Raw genomic sequence first — 19241 nt, forward strand, 5'->3', positions numbered from 1 at the left:
CATATTATAGGAAATCAAATCAAATCAATTCAAATCAATTTTATTTATATAGCGCCAAATCACAACAAACAGCTGCCCCAAGGCGCTTTATATTGTAAGGCAAGGCCATACAATAATTACAGAAAAACCCCAATGGTCAAAACGACCCCCTGTGAGCAAGCACTTGGCGACAGTGGGAAGGAAAAACTCCCTTTTAACAGGAAGAAACCTCCAGCAGAACCAGGCTCAGGGAGGGGCAGTCTTCTGCTGGGACTGGTTGGGGCTGAGGGAGAGAACCAGGAAAAAGACATGCTGTGGAAGAGAGCAGAGATCAATCACTAATGATCAAATGCAGAGTGGTGCATACAGAGCAAAAAGAGAAAGAAACACTCAGTGCATCATGGGAACCCCCCAGCAGTCTAAGTCTATAGCAGCATAACTAAGGGATGGTTCAGGGTCACCTGATCCAACCCTAACTATAAGCTTTAGCAAAAAGGAAAGTTTTAAGCCTAATCTTAAAAGTAGAGAGGGTGTCTGTCTCCCTGATCTGAACTGGGAGCTGGTTCCAGAGGAGAGGAGCCTGAAAGCTGAAGGCTATGCCTCCCATTCTACTCTTACAAACCCTAGGAACTACAAGTAAGCATGCAGTCTGAGAGCGAAGCGCTCTATTGGGGTGATATGGTACTATGAGGTCCCTAAGATAAGATGGGACCTGATTATTCAAAACCTTATAAGTAAGAAGAAGAATTTTAAATTCTATTCTAGAATTAACAGTAAGCCAATGAAGAGAGGCCAATATGGGTGAGATATGCTCTCTCCTTCTAGTCCCTGTCAGTACTCTAGCTGCAGCATTTTGAATTAACTGAAGGCTTTTCAGGGAACTTTTAGGACAACCTGATAATAATGAATTACAATAGTCCAGCCTAGAGGAAATAAATGCATGAATTAGTTTTTCAGCATCACTATGAGACAAGACCTTTCTAATTTTAGAGATATTGCGCAAATAAAAAAAGCAGTCCTACATATTTGTTTAATATGCGCATTGAATGACATATCCTGATCAAAAATGACTCCAAGATTTCTCACAGTATTACTAGAGGTCAGGGTAATGCCATCAAGAGTAAGGATCTGGTTAGACACCATGTTTCTAAGATTTGTGGGGCCAAGTACAATAACTTCAGTTTTATCTGAGTTTAAAAGCAGGAAATTAGAGGTCATCCATGTCTTTATGTCTGTAAGACAATCCTGCAGTTTAGCTAATTGGTGTGTGTCCTCTGGCTTCATGGATAGATAAAGCTGGGTATCATCTGCGTAACAATGAAAATTTAAGCAATGCTGTCTAATAATACTGCCTAAGGGAAACATGTATAAAGTGAATAAAATTGGTCCTAGCACAGAACCTTGTGGAACTCCATAATTAACCTTAGTCTGTGAAGAAGATTCCCCATTTACATGAACAAATTGTAATCTATTAGATAAATATTATTCAAACCACCGCAGTGCAGTGCCTTTAATACCTATGGCATGCTCTAATCTCTGTAATAAAATTTTACGGTCAACAGTATCAAAAGCAGCACTGAGGTCTAACAGAACAAGCACAGAGATGAGTCCACTGTCTGAGGCCATAAGAAGATCATTTGTAACCTTCACTAATGCTGTTTCTGTACTATGATGGATTCTAAAACCTGACTGAAACTCTTCAAATAGACCATTCCTCTGCAGATGATCAGTTAGCTGTTTTATAACTACCCTTTCAAGAATTTTTGAGAGAAAAGGAAGGTTAGAGATTGGCCTATAATTAGCTAAGATAGCTGGGTCAAGTGATGGCTTTTTAAGTAATGGTTTAATTACTGCCACCTTAAAAGCCTGTGGTACATAGCCAACTAATAAAGATAGATTGATCATATTTAAGATCGAAGCATTAATTAATGGTAGGGCTTCCTTGAGCAGCCTGGTAGGAATGGGGTCTAATAGACATGTTGATGGTTTGGAGGAAGTAACTAATGAAAATAACTCAGACAGAAAAATCGGAGAGAAAGAGTCTAACCAAATACCAGCATCACTGAAAGCAGCCAAAGATAACGATATGTCTTTGGGATGGTTATGAGTAATTTTTTCTCTAATAGTTAGAATTTTATTAGCAAAGAAAGTCATGAAGTCATTACTAGTTAAAGTTAAAGGAATACTCGGCTCAATAGAGCTCTGACTCTTTGTCAGCCTGGCTACAGTGCTGAAAAGAAACCTGGGGTTGTTCTTATTTTCTTCAATTAGTGATGAGTAGTAAGATGTCCTAGCTTTACAGAGGGCTTTTTTACAGAGCAACAGACTCTTTTTCCAGGCTAAGTGAAGATCTTCTAAATTAGTGAGACGCTATTTCCTCTCCAACTTACGGGTTATCTGCTTTAAGCTGCGAGTTTGTGAGTTATACCACGGAGTCAGGCACTTCTGATTTAAGGCTTTCTTTTTCAGAGGAGCTACAGCATCCAAAGTTGTCTTCAATGAGGATGTAAAACTATTGACAAGATACTCTATCTCACTCACAGAGTTTAGGTAGCTACTCTGCACTGTGTTGGTATATGGCATTAGAGAACATAAAGAAGGAATCATATCCTTAAACCTAGTTACAGCGCTTTCTGAAAGACTTCTAGTGTAATGAAACTTATTCCCCACTGCTGGGTAGTCCATCAGAGTAAATGTAAATGTTATTAAGAAATGACCAGACAGAAGGGAGTTTTCAGGGAATACTGTTAAGTCTTCAATTTCCATACCATAAGTCAGAACAAGATCTAAGATATGATTAAAGTGGTGGGCGGACTCATTTACATTTTGAGCAAAGCCAATTGAGCTAATAATAGATGAAATGCAGTGTTGAGGCTGTCATTCTCAGCATCTGTGTGGATGTTAAAATCGCCCACTATAATTATCTTATCTGAGCTAAGCACTAAGTCAGACAAAAGGTCTGAAAATTCACAGAGAAACTCACAGTAATAACCAGGTGGACAATAGATAATAACAAATAAAACTGGTTTTTGGGACTTCCAATTTGGATGGACAAGACTAAGAGTCAAGCTTTCAAATGAATTAAAGCTCTGTCTGGGTTTTGGATTAATTAATAAGCTGGAATGGAAGATTGCTGCTAATCCTCCGCCTTGGCCCGTGCTACGAGCGTTCTGGCAGTTAGTGTGACTCGGGGGTGTTGACTCATTTAAACTAACATATTCATCCTGCCGTAACCAGGTTTCTGTAAGGCAGAATAAATCAATATGTTGATCAATTATTATATAATTTACTAACAGGGACTTAGAAGAGAGAGACCTAATGTTTAATAGACCACATTTAATTGTTTTAGTCTGTGGTGCAGTTGAAGGTGCTATATTATTTTTTCTTTTTGAATTTTTATGCTTAAATAGATTTTTTCCGTTATTGGTGGTCTGGGAGCAGGCACTGTCTCTACGGGGATGGGGTAATGAGGGGATGGCAGGGGGAGAGAAGCTGCAGAGAGGTGTGTAAGACTACAACTCTGCTTCCTGGTCCCAACCCTGGATAGTCACGGTTTGGAGGATTTAAGAAAATTGGCCAGATTTCTAGAAATGAGAGCTGCTCCATCCAAAGTGGGATGGATGCTGTCTCTCCTAACAAGACCAGGTTTTCCCCAGAAACTTTGCCAATTATCTATGAAGCCCACCTCATTTTTTGGACACCACTCAGACAGCCAGCAATTCAAGGAGAACATGCGGCTAAACATGTCACTCCCGGTCCGATTGGGGAGGGGCCCAGAGAAAACTACAGAGTTCGACATTGTTTTTGCAAAGTTACACACCGATTCAATGTTAATTTTAGTGACCTCCGATTGGCGTAACCGGGTGTCATTACTGCCGACGTGAATTACAATCTTACCAAATTTACGCTTAGCCTTAGCCAGCAGTTTCAAATTTCCTTCAATGTCTCCTGCTCTGGCCCCCGGAAGACAATTGACTATAGTTGCTGGTGTCACTAACTTCACATTTCTCAAAACAGAGTCGCCAATAACCAGAGTTTGATCCTCGGCGGGTGGGGAAAAACGGTTAGAAATGTGAACAGGTTGGCGGTGTACACGGGGCTTCTGTTTAGGGCTACGCTTCCTCCTCACAGTCACCCAGTCGGCCTGCTTTCCCGACTGTTTTGGATCTGCTGGAAGGGAACTAACGGCGGTTAAGGTACCTTGGTCCGCACCGACTACAGGGGCCTGGCTAGGTGTAGAATTTTCCACGGTGTGGAACCGAGTCTCCAATTCGCCCAGCCTGGCCTCCAAAGCTACGAATAAGCTACACTTATTACAAGTATCATTACTGCTAAAGGAGGCCGAGGAATAACTAAACATTTCACACCCAGAGCAGAAAAGTGCGGGAGAGACAGGAGAAGCCGCCATGCTAAACCGGCTAAGAGCTAGTAGCTGTGCTAAGCTAGCGGATTCCTAAAAACACACAAAGTGAATAATGTGTAAATAATTTAGAGGTGATTCAGCAGAGGGAGTGCTTTAGTTAAGGCACGTGAAGATTACACTGTGAAACAAATTGTTATCTAGATCAATCTAACTGCGCAGATTAAACAGCTAACAGATACAGCAAAACACCACTGTGCTCCGGAACAGGAAGTGATACAATACCGCAGTGAGAGCCAACCACCAGTAGAGGAAATATTAAAGAAAGAAAAATACAAGCTGCTATAGTAGGTCTTGACGCAGAGAAAGCATTCGATAGTGTTTGTTGGCATTTTTTGTATGAGACTCTAACCAGATTTGGTTTTAATTCAAATGCTGTACAGTGTGTGAGAACATTATACCAATCACCTACAGCCCGAATTAAAGTAAATGGTAATTTGAGTGACTCTATAAGACTAGAACGTTCAGCGCATCAAGGATGTAGCCTGTCGCCTATTCTGTTTGCAATTCATATAGAACCACTAGCACAATTCATCTGACAAAGTGAGGATATTAAAGGAATACAGATTAGGAATGACTTATATGTGGTGGGATTTTGTGCGGATGATGTAATATGTTACCTAAAAGACCCAGAGTCATCTTTACCTAATTTAATTCACAAACCAGAGGTGTACAGGTTTTACTCTGGATACAAATTAAATTTGGCAAAAACACAAATACTGACAATAAACTATTCTCCGTCTGAAACTCTAAAAAAGCAATACAATTTGAACTGGAACTCAAATAAGATGCCCTATCTTGGAGTCTCATTAACCAAAACATTAGATAAATTATATAATGTAAATATTATATAATGTAAATAAGTAGATCAGGAGATTAAGAATGACTTCAGAAGGTGGGAACCTCTTATACTGGATTTAAGTTCCAGAATTGATACTGTGAAAATGAACATCATGCCTCGACTCCTTTATCTCTTTCAGGCACTTCCTATTGAAATACCAGGAAAACAGTTCAAATTATGGGACAGAGACATTTCAAGGTTCATATGGAATGGTAAAAAAAAAACCGAGAATAAAATTTGAAAAATTACAAATTGGAAAGGATGGGGGAGGCATGGCACTGCCTAATCTTAAGGAATATTACCATGCTGCCCAAATCACTCCTATATTAAATTGGTGTGATGCAAATTATGTCTCAAAATGGAAAAATATTGAACAATATATACAGGGAAGAGAAAGCTCAAGTATTATTAGAGAAACAGATGTAATAAAGAATCATTTAAATAAAGTGGATGCGATAACACGTTTTACCTTGGAAATGTGGCTGAAAATAATATGGAAATATAAATTAGAAAAACAACTCCCATTACTTCAATGGCCTGCTTACAGTAAAACTTTTATTCCAGGTACACAAGATCAGACATATAAACATTGGATTAATAAAGGAATAACAGCATGGTGTGTGCTAGTAAAAGATAAATGTTTTAAAAGTTTTCAAGAACTAAAAAAGGACTTTGACCTGAATAATCAAGATCACTTCCGCTATCTTCAATTAAGGGATTTTTATGACAGAAATTGAAGGTAACATTAATCCTAATAATAATCTAATAAATATGATTAATGGACTTTATCACTCTAAAAAATACAGGGCCATAACTTTATTATATAAATATTTTAAGGCTAACAGAACTCACAATACTAAAGAAGTGAAAGCAAAATGGGAAAAAGAATTAGGAATAAAAGTTTCTGAAGAGGAGTGGTTGGGTGTTTGGAGAACTCAGCATTCAACCACTTCCTCCAGAATTTGGAGGGAGCATGGTTGGAAAAATATAATTAGATTTTTTATAACCCCCAAAATAACAGCCAGAGATGTATCCAGAGTACAGCCCTGTTGGAGGGACTGTGGAGATATCATTGTGAACCATGCTCATGTTTTTTGGTTATGCCCTAAACTTGTATTATTTTGGGAAAATATCCATTCACTAATTACAAAGATTTTAGGCTATGCGATCCCTAAAACCGTCATGTTTTGTATTTTGGTTATATTGGTAGAGATGTAGAAGGACATGATAAATACTTATTGAAAATACTACTAATAACCTGTAAAAAGACTATTACTAGAAAGTGGTGTAGAGTAGAACCTCCTAACACAGAAGAACGGATACAAATTGTAAAAGGTATTGTTGATATGGAGATTCTGAACATTACATATCTTGTCTTTGTGGTGTATTCAATTGAATATAGGTTGAAGAGGATTTGCAAATCACTGTATTCTGTTTTTATTTACATTTCACACAATGTCCCAACTTCACTGGAATTGGGGTTGTATAGTCACACTAACTCAAATTCAGCAAAGCATTTAATTTAGTGGTTTTGTGTACTTAATTTGCTTTGTCCTCTATGCTGTTCATTAATTTTAACCAATTTAATTCAAAGGTTTTGGTGTAATTAGTTAGCCGAATTATTTAATTTAAGTTATTCTATAGCTTCTTTACTTTGCCTCCATTCCACTCAGTCATGTTCATGCAAATTATTACCTCAATTTTGTAAAGTTTAAAAACATTTTTTAACTTTTTTCACTGAAGTCTGAATAAATTACATGTTGCAATTCAGGTTTTACAGTCAAACTGTTTCAATTTTGCCCCTCTCTCTCTCCTTCTCTCTCTCTCTCTCTCCCACATACACACACATTCTCTCCCTCTCTCTCCATACAATCACTCAGTCCCACACTCTTGTTTTGAAACAATGGTTGTCAATGTTCACATTAAAATAAACGAGTGCCACACTGGAGTATGGCACTTAAATTTATGAGCGCTGTTGTGGATTTAAACAAAAACAAAGATGTTTCACATTAAACATGATCCACCACATGCCTTTTACAGATGCTATTTCTGGGTTCTTGTTGACAAAGTCACAATTGGGCTGAAAGTTGTGTGTCCTTTGTTAATATTATGTGTGAATAATTCTGATTTCATGCCAATAACAAATACAGAATGCTTCAACACAAATTAAATGTGAAAAATGAATGAGCTTTAGACACTCATGGTGTGTCACACCGAATTTACAACTCGGTTTTCAGAGTGCTGCAACAACCCCCCACCCCCCCACCCCCTCCGTCTCTCTCTCTCTTGCTGTCTGTCTCTCTCTCTCTCTCTCTCTCTCTCTCTCTCAAACACACAACAACTATGAGCCATCCCACCAAACTTAAACCCCTAAATGGGGCTTAAGTAACACAGGTCAAAGTATGATCTCAGGAAGAGGAAACAAAAGGTGGTGGAACCACACAACATGATGTCCAGCACACAAATCTATTCTTGCCCGTAAATAAGACATGGTGTGATCCTGGCCACTAATGCCTGATAGCTTCTTATTGCTTGTTATGAGGTCTGGCTGAATGAGGCTTTCTCACCTTTAAATCAGCATTTCGCTGTGTTTTTACAGAAACTTCCCCTAACTATGTCAACATTTTTGAGCACAGCAGTGGTCTTGCGGCCACCAGACCTCGGCTCTGGGAACGAAAGAAACTGTCAAACAAACTCATTTCAATCTTCATTTGAAGGTGTTGTCCCACTACGACCAACTTGAGAAAACTGATTAGTAACAGACTGAAGTAATTTGTCTGGTGGCAAATATCAATCCCTTGGCCTCCGGTGTATTTGGGGCTCTGATGAAGTCTGAACGCAAATGTAGCTACAATCCGGATAGCTCCAGGATCATGACATCATACTTAGTCAGTACATTTGTGCACTGACAGTATCCTCTCCACTGTGCTGCCGTTCAATGTGGCTGCACCAGTGAGGACGGAAAACAACCTTATTTCTCTGCAGAATCTTCTCTCCAAGAGTACGCTCTGACATTCAGATAAAAACACACACAGCTGCACTGTCTTTTTCTTCAGTCTGACCTTGGCTAAATGAGCAGTATGTTGCTGTGTCTGAGACTGTTCTCTCTGCCCTCCTGCTGAATTCACACCACGCACAAACGCTTTGGCAAATCAGAGGCCCAGTCTGAGGCATCAGACAGTCACATGATATGAACACATGTACTATAGAAATAACAAAAAAGTATGGGACAAAACAGTAAACAAACGTGCAACCACTGGGAAAGCTTTCTGTCTGATGTCCATTCAAAGTTTTGAGCACACACAAAACCTTCTAACGGACTCACCAAACATCAGCTGACAATGAACGCATTCAGTGAATGAGAAAAGGACTTATACAGCATGAAAACAGACATGAATGAATATCAAAATTTCGTACACATTACTCATACATTTCCTCAATCCGTCATATTGTATTCAGTAGGTGAAAGATAAGATATATATGAATTCAGACATTCCTGTTCCTAAAGGGGGCACACATGTCTATGGGATATAACACAAGCAAATCAAAGTTGTTTTTCCAATGATCTGGTGCATCAAAGTTCAGCAGATATGAATGGATTTATCCTTCATTTATGCCATTTTAACTTGGAGAGTTACAAGGTGATGATCTATTTTTTTTTCTAATGGTTGGGTGACACAAAAAAACAAATTAAAATTTTTACCTTTAGCGTGGACGAACAAAATCCAGCAGAAGTTGAAGACTTCGGAAACGGTACATGGATGGCGTCTAAAAATCAAATAAAGAACGGCATTAAAAATGGAGCCTGAAATACAACTTGTCATAGTAATGTAAGAAGGAAATATTCAGTGTTTTCGCAAGGTAACAGGAGTAACATGATGTTACCTGCTTCACTGACTGTCAAGCTGTCACTTAAGTTACAAGCTGCTGCTGAAGAAAGACAGGTGGCTTCGAAATCTGGGGCCATGTCTATGCTGAATTTATGTTTCACCAATTGTAAAATATCAGGAATATCAGTTCAACACACACACACACACACATACAAACACACACACACACACACACACACACATCTGGGAAATATTTGCAGCATTTTCCACATTTTGTTATGTTCCAGCCTTATTCCAAAATGGGGTAAATTTATTTTTTGCCCTCAAAATTCTACACACAAAGGTGGAAGGCTGCGAGCCATCATCGCAAGGCTGCATTACTATCAGGACTGTGTGGAAGTGTTACATCGCGCTCGCACACAAGCCCCACTGCATCATCAGGGAAAACCTGTTGCCATCTTCCCCGACTTCACCGCGGCAGTATCTCGGGCCCGTGCGGCTTTCACTGAGGCCCGGAAACTTCTTCGTGATCAACCAGGCGTCCGGTTCGGCATCCTGTTTCCAGCTCGGCTCCGCATTACGTACAACGGGGAGGAGAAGGAGTTTGTAGATGCTGCACTCGCCATGGAGTACATCAAGAAACATGTGATTAAAACCTGAGCACCAGAGGATCTGCTACGGGAGCGAAGTGATTTCACCACTTCTTAATTTGCTATACCAAGACTGAGTGAGAACGCTGTAACATGGGTAATATCCGTAACTTGTATTTTCTAGAGATTTCATTTACAACGGAAATGTGATTGGACGTTAAATTGACCTGCTCTGATCTTTATACCCATAAGTTGCAGTATTCCTTTTATTCATTTACAGATTTAAAATTCCCTTTACTGCATAAAGTATTGTAGGTTGAATTGTAGATTTAGCTGGAGCCTTCTCTTTTCCTGGCTTGAAGTCTGCCAAAAAAGCACCAGATGTTTGGATTTATGTTGTGGTTCTGTAGTCATCATGTTCTGTTTGATGACAGAGTTGTGAAGGTGGGAGGGTTGGGGTTGTACCAGACAGGTTTATTTTGTTTTTGTTTTGAGATGAATGTTTGTTTCCCTTTGTTTTTGTCACTTTTATGCATATTACAAACATGGCCTGCTTAAATACTGGTCTCTCCGTTAACATTGTAAGCTGGAACGTGAAATCTATGAACCACCCAATTAAACGAAGCAAGGTTCTTACTCATTTATATAAACTCAAGACTGATATAGGGTTTCCTCAGGAAACACATCTGCGAATTTCTGACCACTGTAAAATAAAAAATATATGGGTGGGGCAAGTATTCCACTCTAAATTTAATTCTAAGGCGAGGGGGGCTGCAATTATCATAAATAAATCATTACCTCTAGTGGTATCAAGGGTTGATGCAGATGCAGGCGGGCCTTATATTATTGTTGACCAGTCCCAACAGAAGACTGCCCCTCCCTGAGCCTGGTTCTGCTGGAGGTTTCTTCCTGTTAAAAGGGAGTTTTTCCTTCCCACTGTCGCCAAGTGCTTGCTCACAGGGGGTCGTTTTGACCGTTGGGGTTTTTCTGTAATTATTGTATGGCTTTTGCCTTACAATATAAAGCGCCTTGGGGCAATTGTTTGTTGTGATTTGGCGCTATATAAATAAAATTTATTTGATCTGATTTGATTTTATAGGCCAATTGTACGGGTTCCCTCTAGTTTTGGCAAATGTTTACGCTCCTAACTGGGATGATGCAAACTTTTCAATAATCTCTTTTCATGACTTCCAAATATGGCATCCCATAATATTATCTTTGGGGGGGATCTAAACTGTGTTTTATCAACTCTGGATCGCAGCACTCAGACGGTGGCACAAATGTCAAAATCAGCACGTGCAGTTCACTCTTTCCTTGATACCTATGGGCTTGTAGATGTTTGGAGATTTAAAAATCCCACCTCAAAAAATACTTTTTTTTCTAATGTTCATAAATCTTTTTCTCGAATTGACTATATATTTTCGGACAAAAAACCATTACCTTTAGTCAAGGACTGTGACTACAAGGCTATGGTTATCTCTGATCACTCCCATATGGTTCTTTCAGTGCAGTTTCCGAATGCCCACTCTAACTATCGGCCATGGCGATTAAACCCACTGCTGCTTGCAGATGAGGAATTCACAAACTTTATACAAACTCAAATCCAATTATTTGTTGACATAAATCAAACTCCAGATGTGTCTCACTCAACTGTTTGGGAGTCACTCAAAGCACATTTGAGGGGCCAAATAATTTGGTTCTGTGCAAAACAAACACGCATCACAAATGAGTGCCTCAATAAAATTGCTGATCAAATTGTTAAACTGGATCAAGCATATACCCATTCACCTACCCCCACATTATATAAAAACAGGCTAGAGCTGCAAACAGAATATAATCTTCTATTCACAAAACAGGCTGAATTTCTTCTATATAAATCACAAAGTTGCTCATATGAACATGGAGAGAGGACAGGTAGACTATTGGCTCAACAGTTACGACAGAAAACAGCCAATCAAACCATACCAGAAATAAAAAAAATGATCAAGGAATTAAATGTACAGACAATCTGGAAATAAACAATAGTTTTTTTAAATTTTACCAAATATTGTATAGCTGCCCAACTACAGCCGACAACTCAAATTTTGACATTTTTTTCAGTAAGGTCGATGTTCCTCAGCTGGAAGCAGACACTATAAACATGTTGGAGGAGCCATTCTCCCACACTGAGATTGAAAAAGTGCTGAGGAGTATGCAATCAGCCAAGGCTCCAGGTCCCGACGGGTTTCCATCCGAATTCTATAAGATGTTTGGACCTCAAATTGTCCCACTATTAAAACTCACATTTGATGAATCATTCCAAACACATTCTTTGCCCCCAACTATGAGACAAGCTGTAATTTCTCTTATTCTTAAAAAAGACAAAGACCATTTAGATTGCAGTTCATACTGCCCAATTTCATTATTGAATGTGGATACTAAAATTATTGCTAAAATCCTGGCCCTACGTTTAGAAAAAGTTATGCCGTCCATCATCTCACCCGATCAAACTGGTTTTATTAAGAATAGACATTCCTACTTTAATATTAGACGCTTATTAAATGTGATTTATGATTGACACAATAATGATACACTTGAGGCTGTAGTTTTGCTGGACGCTGAAAAAGCGTTTGACCGGGTGAGATGGGACTTTCTTTTTTATACATTACAAAAATTTGGGTTTGGTAATAATTTCATTTCATGGGTTAAGGTATTATATTCCTCTCCCCTAGAGGCAGTTCGCACTAATAACAATTTATCTCAGTATTTTCAACTTCAGCGTGGGACAAGGCAGGGATGCCCGCTGTCACTTCTTTTCCCTCTGGTAATTGAACCGCTCGCCATTGCGTTGAGACAGCGTACTGATATTTTAGGCATACATCGTGGGGTCACAGAACATAAGGTCTTGCTATATGCTGATGATATGCTCCTGTTTATTTCTAATCCATCCGAATGTCTTCCAAAAGTTTTAGATTTACTTGAGGACTTTGGAACAATATCTGGGTATAAAGTGAACTATGAAAAAAGTGAAGTGATGCCACTTGGTAAAAAGACTGGGAACATGTCAGCAATATTTGCCCCATTTAAACTTAGTTACAATAAGTTCAAATATGTAGGAATATGGATTACACAGAATCATAAAGAGTTGTATAAATGCAATTATCAAGTGCTGCTTTCAATTCAAGGATTCAAAGGAATTTTATTGTCATATGCACAGAAGAACATGTTCCCTGCACAATGAAATGTGTCTACTGCATTTAACCCATCCTAATTGCCAGTAGGAGCAGAAGTCGCCATTAGGCGCCCGGGGACCAGCTCCAGATGTACATCCCTGCCTTGGTCAACAGCAGGGCTGAGCAAACCAACACCGACCCATAACAAACAACACACACACACAACACAACACATAGACCGGCCCGGTACATAAACATATATTGAAAAGCAAAACACGAGGGAAAAGGAGAAAAAAAAAACTTCCATAGCCGCTGCATTACACAGCAGCAATGAGGAAAAAAATCCCCATCAGCACAGAAAAACAATAATCACACAGACAAAAACAAGGACACAGGACGACAACCGAGATTTGAAAAGGTCCAGTTTATCAGAACACTCCGGAGGCAGCCTGTTTGGCGCCGTCAACGGCCTTGTCCGACAATCCTGGAGGGGGAGGGGCAGCCCTGAGCAGTCCACTGTCACAGTCAACGTCAGAGCTGGAGAAGCTGAGGGGAGGGGTTAAGACCAGGGAGCAAGGCTTAAGTGTTGATCTTCTGAGGAGGTTTTATCACAGCGACCTTGAAGTGCAGCTGTGTTTGGGGAAGCCAAATGAATAACCAGATTAGCAGACGCGTGAAAGATTCCACAGTTCTGAGAACAGAGTGGCTCTCAATGCATCTGAATGTAGAATGTGGTCTTCACAGACGGTCAGAGCGGGTTTCCAGGGCTGCGATTCTATTCTAGATGTTTTCCAATGCGCGGTTAACCCGACTGCGCAGCCACTGCCTTCCCAATCGAATCAATCATGTAGGGCAGCCTGGAAGGACCAATCAAAGCTGCTTCCACTTTCTTGATTTTCAGGTAAACCAGCGCAGTGCCCGCTCCACACAGCAGAAAGCCGGTCACCACCAAGCCGAATATGTACACATCTTCGACGTCCTCCACAGAAAGCATGTAAAGGCACATGACCTGCCATCTCCTCCACTAGTCCATCACGTAACCCATCACATGCATCCCGGCAGGACAGATCGGGTCCTCCGCCCCCGAATGTCTTGTAGAAAAAATAGTGTCAACTGCGTTCAGAGACCACTTTAACAGATCCATTTTTGTCGTTTTCCAGAAGAGCAAAGCTGCAGCCTCACAGACAACACGCCACAGAAGCAGGAAAGATAAGGAGGGAGGGAGAAGAGAAAAGTGCGTCCGTCTCGGCCGATTGCAAGCTGGCAAAAAAATTTGCCAGCTTGCAAATCAAAGATGAAACAGGATTTTGAAAGATGGGAGCTGTTGCCCCGGTGGTAGAATAAACACTATTAAAATGACAGTCTTTCCCAAATTTTTATATTTATTCCAAAGGTTTACCTATTTTTCTAACAAAGTCTTTTTTCACTAATACAAATCGCCTAATAGCCTCTTTTATTTAGAATAAGAAACCGCCAAGACTAAAGCAAAGTGTATTACAAAAACCTCGGCGTGCGGGTGGCATGGCGCTCCCAAACTTCTTATTTTATTATTGGGCCTCCAATATCAGGGCAATGTTGCACTGGATTCAAGGTAATGATGACCTACCATCATGGGCAGTATTGGAGAAAATGTCTGTTAAACATGTGTCATTATGGTCCTTACTTTGTACGAGATTGCCACTTTCAAGACCTATTTCCAACTTTACATCTAACCCACTTGTTATTCATTCACTCAAACTGTGGTACCAATTCAGAAGGCACTTTGAATTGTCTGAACTTTCTCTACTGGCGCCTCCTCAAAGACATTGTATGTTTCCAGCATCATTGACAGATGACGCATTCAACATATGAATGAACTGTGGAATAACAATGTACAAACTCTACAGTGACAATGTCTTCAGCTCTTTTGAACAACTGGTCTTTAAATTTGGCCTATCAAGGCCACATTTTTACAGGTACCTGCAGCTTAGAAATTTCATTTCATGTAATACAGCCTCCTTTCCATCCTGCCCTGCACCAACCCTTTTGGATGACATATTTAAGCTAAAACCAAATGCCAAACGCATCATAAGTACTTCATATGAACTGCTTAACAGATACAAGATGACTACATTACAGTCACTTAAGTGCAAATGGGAGGAAGAGTTAACTAAACAGATTTCTGACAAGACCTGGGGAAGCATTATTGAGAGGATCTTCTCTTCATCAATTTGTCTTAGGCATATTGTGATTCAATTCAAAGTGGTGCACCGCCTCCACTGGTCTAAAACCAGACTAAGTAAGATTAGAGTTGGGCTTGACCCTACTTGTGATCGCTGTTAAGCAAGAACCTGCCTCTCAGTTGCACATGTTTTGGACTTGTTCAAAAATACAAAATTTTTGGAGCTGTATATTTGATGTATTCTCCAAGATAAGTGGTAAACCACTGGCTCCTTGCCCATTTGTTGGAATCTTCAGAGTAACTAATAGTTTATGGCTCACTGAGGCACAGGCTAATCTAGTGGCCTTCTGCACACTATTAGCCCGAAGGAGAATTTTGTTAAACTGGAAAGAGCCACAACCTCCTGTATTTGGACTTTGGGTTAAGGATGTCTTATATTACATTCAACTGGAGAAGATCAGATATACAACAAGAGGTTCAGTCCAAAAATGTTATAAAATCTGGAACCCCTTTATTATATTTTTTCAAGCGATGGAAGCAAACCAAATTGCATGAAATGTAATGGGGGAATGACATGTCTGTGTGCTACATATGACATATGAATCGGTGGTATGGTTGTATTTCACTCTATTAATGTATCTTATTTCTGTGATTTAACTGTGCGGTTTTCTTTTTTTTCCTTCTTCATTTTATTATTTATATATGCATATATACTATTATTTTATTTATTTATTTGTTTATACCATTCTTATACCTGTCTGGCATGGGGATATATGTTGCGGGGTTTGTTTGGGGGTGGGGGGTGAGTTGTTTAGGAAAAAAAAGAAAAATGTCTGAAAAATTTTGTGTGGCATTGTTGTAAAAATATTTCCAATAAATAAACTTTGTTTAAAAAAAATAAAATTCTACACACAACATCCCATAATGACAATACAAGAAAAGCTTTTGGGGGGGGGGGGGGATTTTTTGCAAATTTATTGAAAATTTAAAAAACTAAGAAATCACATATACATAAGCATTCACACCCTTTGCTCAATACTTTGTTGGTGCACCTTTGGCAGCAATTACAGCCTCAAGTCTTCTTCAATATGATGCCACAAGCTTGGTAGACCTATCATTGGGCAGTTTTGTCCATTCCTCTTTGCAGCACCTCTCAAGCCCAAACGGGTTGGATGGGGAGTGTTGGTGCACAGCCGTTTTCAGATCTCTCCAGAGATGTTGAATTGGATTCAGGTCTGGGCTCTGGCTGGACTACTTAAGGACATTCACAGAGTTCAATTTTCAATTTCAATTTATTTTCATTTATAAATCACAACAAAGTTGCCTCAAAGGCACTTCACACAAGTAAGGTCTAACCTTACCAACCCCCACAGCAAGCACAAAACTCCCTCTGAGGAAGAAACCTCAAGCAGACCAGACTCAAAGGGGGACCAGTCTCTGCTTGAGCCATGCTACCGACACAAATGCCGACACATTAAGCAAAAACAATTTACAAAAAGAATATACAGGAAATGTTGCCAGTGCACAGGACAGGAGGTTTTCCGGAACAGATACCACACCCATCCCTGGATGGAGTCGCACCTCAAACAGAGAGAAAAAAACATAATCAGACATCAGAAAGATAACAAATACAGTATAATTTGTCGGCATTAAGCAACAAGAAAAACTAAAGAAATACTAAGGTGAATGCCGGCCACTAGCCCTAAGCTTCACTAAAAGACCCAGAATTTAGATAAAGTTGAGGCCGCGGCCTGCTCCATTTCCTAATAAAATCAATGTAAAAGAGTTAAAAGCATAGTACTATATATAATATGACAGTATGCTAGCCATATGAAAGGGAAAATAAGTGTGTCTTAAGTCTGGACTTGAAAGTCTCTACAGAATCTGACTGTTTTATTGATGCAGGAAGATCATTCCACAGAACAGGCACAAGATAAGAGAAAGCTCTGTGACCCACAGACTTTTTAATTCACCCTAGGAACACACAGTAGTCCTGCACCCTGAGAACGCAGACCCCGGACCGGTACGTAGGGTTTAATTCGGTCAGCTGGGTAGGGAGGTGCCAGTCCGTGAAAAATTTTATAAGCTAGTAGCAGAACCTTAAAATCTGATCTCACAGAGACAGGAAGCCAGTGAAGAGACGCCAAAATGGGTGTAATGTGGTCAAACTTTCTGCTTCATGTCAAAACTCTGGCAGCAGCATTTTGAACCAATTGGAGAGCCCTAATGCTGGACAGCGGTAAACCAGAAAGTAGAATATTGCAGTAGTTCAATCTAGAAGAGAAAAACACATGAATCAGGGTCTTAGTATCAGCCATAGGCAGGATGGGACGAATCTTCGCTATATTTCGCAGGTAGAAGAAAGCAGTCCTCATAATATCTCTAATGTGGAGGTCAAAGGACAACGCAGGATCAAAAATTACCCCAAGGTTCCTCACTTTGCCAGTATGATGTATGACACACAAGCCTAGGTTAAACGTTAACTGGTCAAATTGATGCCGATGTCTCACTGGACCAAGAACCATGATTTCAGTCTTATCAGAGTTTAAAAGTAGGAAGTTGCTAGACATCCAGCTTCTCACTGATGCAAGACAATCTTCTAAGGATTTTATGTGGATGAAATTACCAGGGGGCCTAAGATGGACCCCTGTGGAACCACAAAATTCATGTCACTAAAGTTAGAGGTAGTGTCACTGTCAATGGTGGGCACAGTTCCGCTAATCCACTAACCATCGAAGCTAATGTTTTCATTATCAGATTAGCTTTTCAGATAACTATGAAAATCATCATTAGACCAATTATTTTCCGATAAATGGTGGTTCAATAATTTTTAGAACGCTAACATGTTTTTGCAGGTGAAGTGAATAAATGTGAAACAGTTAAAAACCTTTGATAAGTCTGATATCAAAGATTTCAGTGATTACCTGTTAAATGTGTTGTAGCAGATAAACAACTCTATTCTCTGTAAACAGAGGAGAACTGGTTTCAGGAGAAACCACCCTTTCCTCTGCAGTCAGAGAAGAGTTGGTCACAAGATAATTGCTCTTGGCACCATACTAACTCACCGGCAATATCACCCAAGTCATCTAGAGGCATACAGTTTTAACTTATGGTTAAAATTTTAACCAAACTAATTTTAGACATGTTATTTAAATTAACGTCACTTCTGAATTTTTATAAAGTGAAAACATCAGCTATATGTTTTAGTTTTAAAGTATTGCACTAATTTTGAAGGTTTTAGTGTGGACATGCTGTGTCCAGGTGCATTATGGGTAATCTCGGTACAGTCACGACAGGTGAAATGCATTTGAGACGCTCTGATCAGGCTCCACACAGACAACAGCATTAAACTCTTTGTATATTGTGCCTAAAACTCTCGTGAATATATTCTCTGGGTTTATAGACATTATTATGTTTATGTAAAAATGCCAGAAGAAGCTCAGGTTGCTTCTCCATTATTTTCAATTGGAATCACTGTGAGTTGCAACCGATTCCTGTTTCCTATAACATCCTGCTTATTGTCCTACAACACTGTTTGTCATCTTTGTTCCAGAGTAATATATATAAGATGTCTGAAATTCGGTTTGCGGTTCTTAAATTCCATGCAGATTAGACGTAGCACACGGATAATTTGGAATATTTGTTTTGGCAAGTTTCCATGGTCTCTACTGCCATCTACTGGTCAGTAGTGTTCATGGCAGTATTTGCCCTAAGTATTGAGATATCTCATAATCCTTTGCGCTCCTGAGAGTTGTCGCAGCCTCTTGCAGCAGCTAAAGAAATAAAAAGGTACATTTTGGTTGTATAATGTTCATTTCCAATTGTCGTCATGGATTCTGTTGTTTACACTGCAGCAACTCTCTGGCGTGCGAAAAAAAAACAAAACAAAAACTGGTACGCAAAGGATTATGGGTAAGGGTCTGAGCATCTGGGCGCCAGTAGATGGGAGTGTTCTATGTTCTTTTGACCCCGGTTATATCAGACAGTAATCACAACTTGACTTTTGGCTTTTGCAAATAACTTTTTTTTAACATATGAATAAAATGGTACATTATACAAAAGCACATTTATATGTAACCACCAACACACACATCATGTCACATTAATGTGTTGGTTTTTACATAGAATGAATGAGGCTCATTTACCCATAATCCCTTTGGTATCTGTCTGTGTTTGTTACAAAACTTCAGAATTAGTGCATTATTTAAAATTAAAAGATATGTGTTATATTTTAACTTTGTACAAATGACAGAACTGACATTAATGGA

At 39.5% G+C, this 19241-nt stretch overlaps 1 protein-coding gene across 2 annotated transcripts in view; it reads right to left on the bottom strand.

Moving 5' to 3' along the window:
* rbl2 (retinoblastoma-like 2 (p130)) overlaps window positions 1–19241 on the bottom strand; it is a 212382-nt gene that overhangs the window by 132460 nt on the left and 60681 nt on the right. For both annotated transcript variants that reach the window (XM_034175745.1, XM_034175744.1), the window contains exon 4: window positions 8944–9008. In XM_034175745.1, the coding sequence (XP_034031636.1) occupies window positions 8944–9008 (65 nt within the window). The remainder of the gene's footprint in view (window positions 1–8943; window positions 9009–19241) is intronic.

This window comes from Thalassophryne amazonica, chromosome 8, assembly GCF_902500255.1.
Source record: "Thalassophryne amazonica chromosome 8, fThaAma1.1, whole genome shotgun sequence".
NCBI lineage: Eukaryota > Metazoa > Chordata > Actinopteri > Batrachoidiformes > Batrachoididae > Thalassophryne > Thalassophryne amazonica.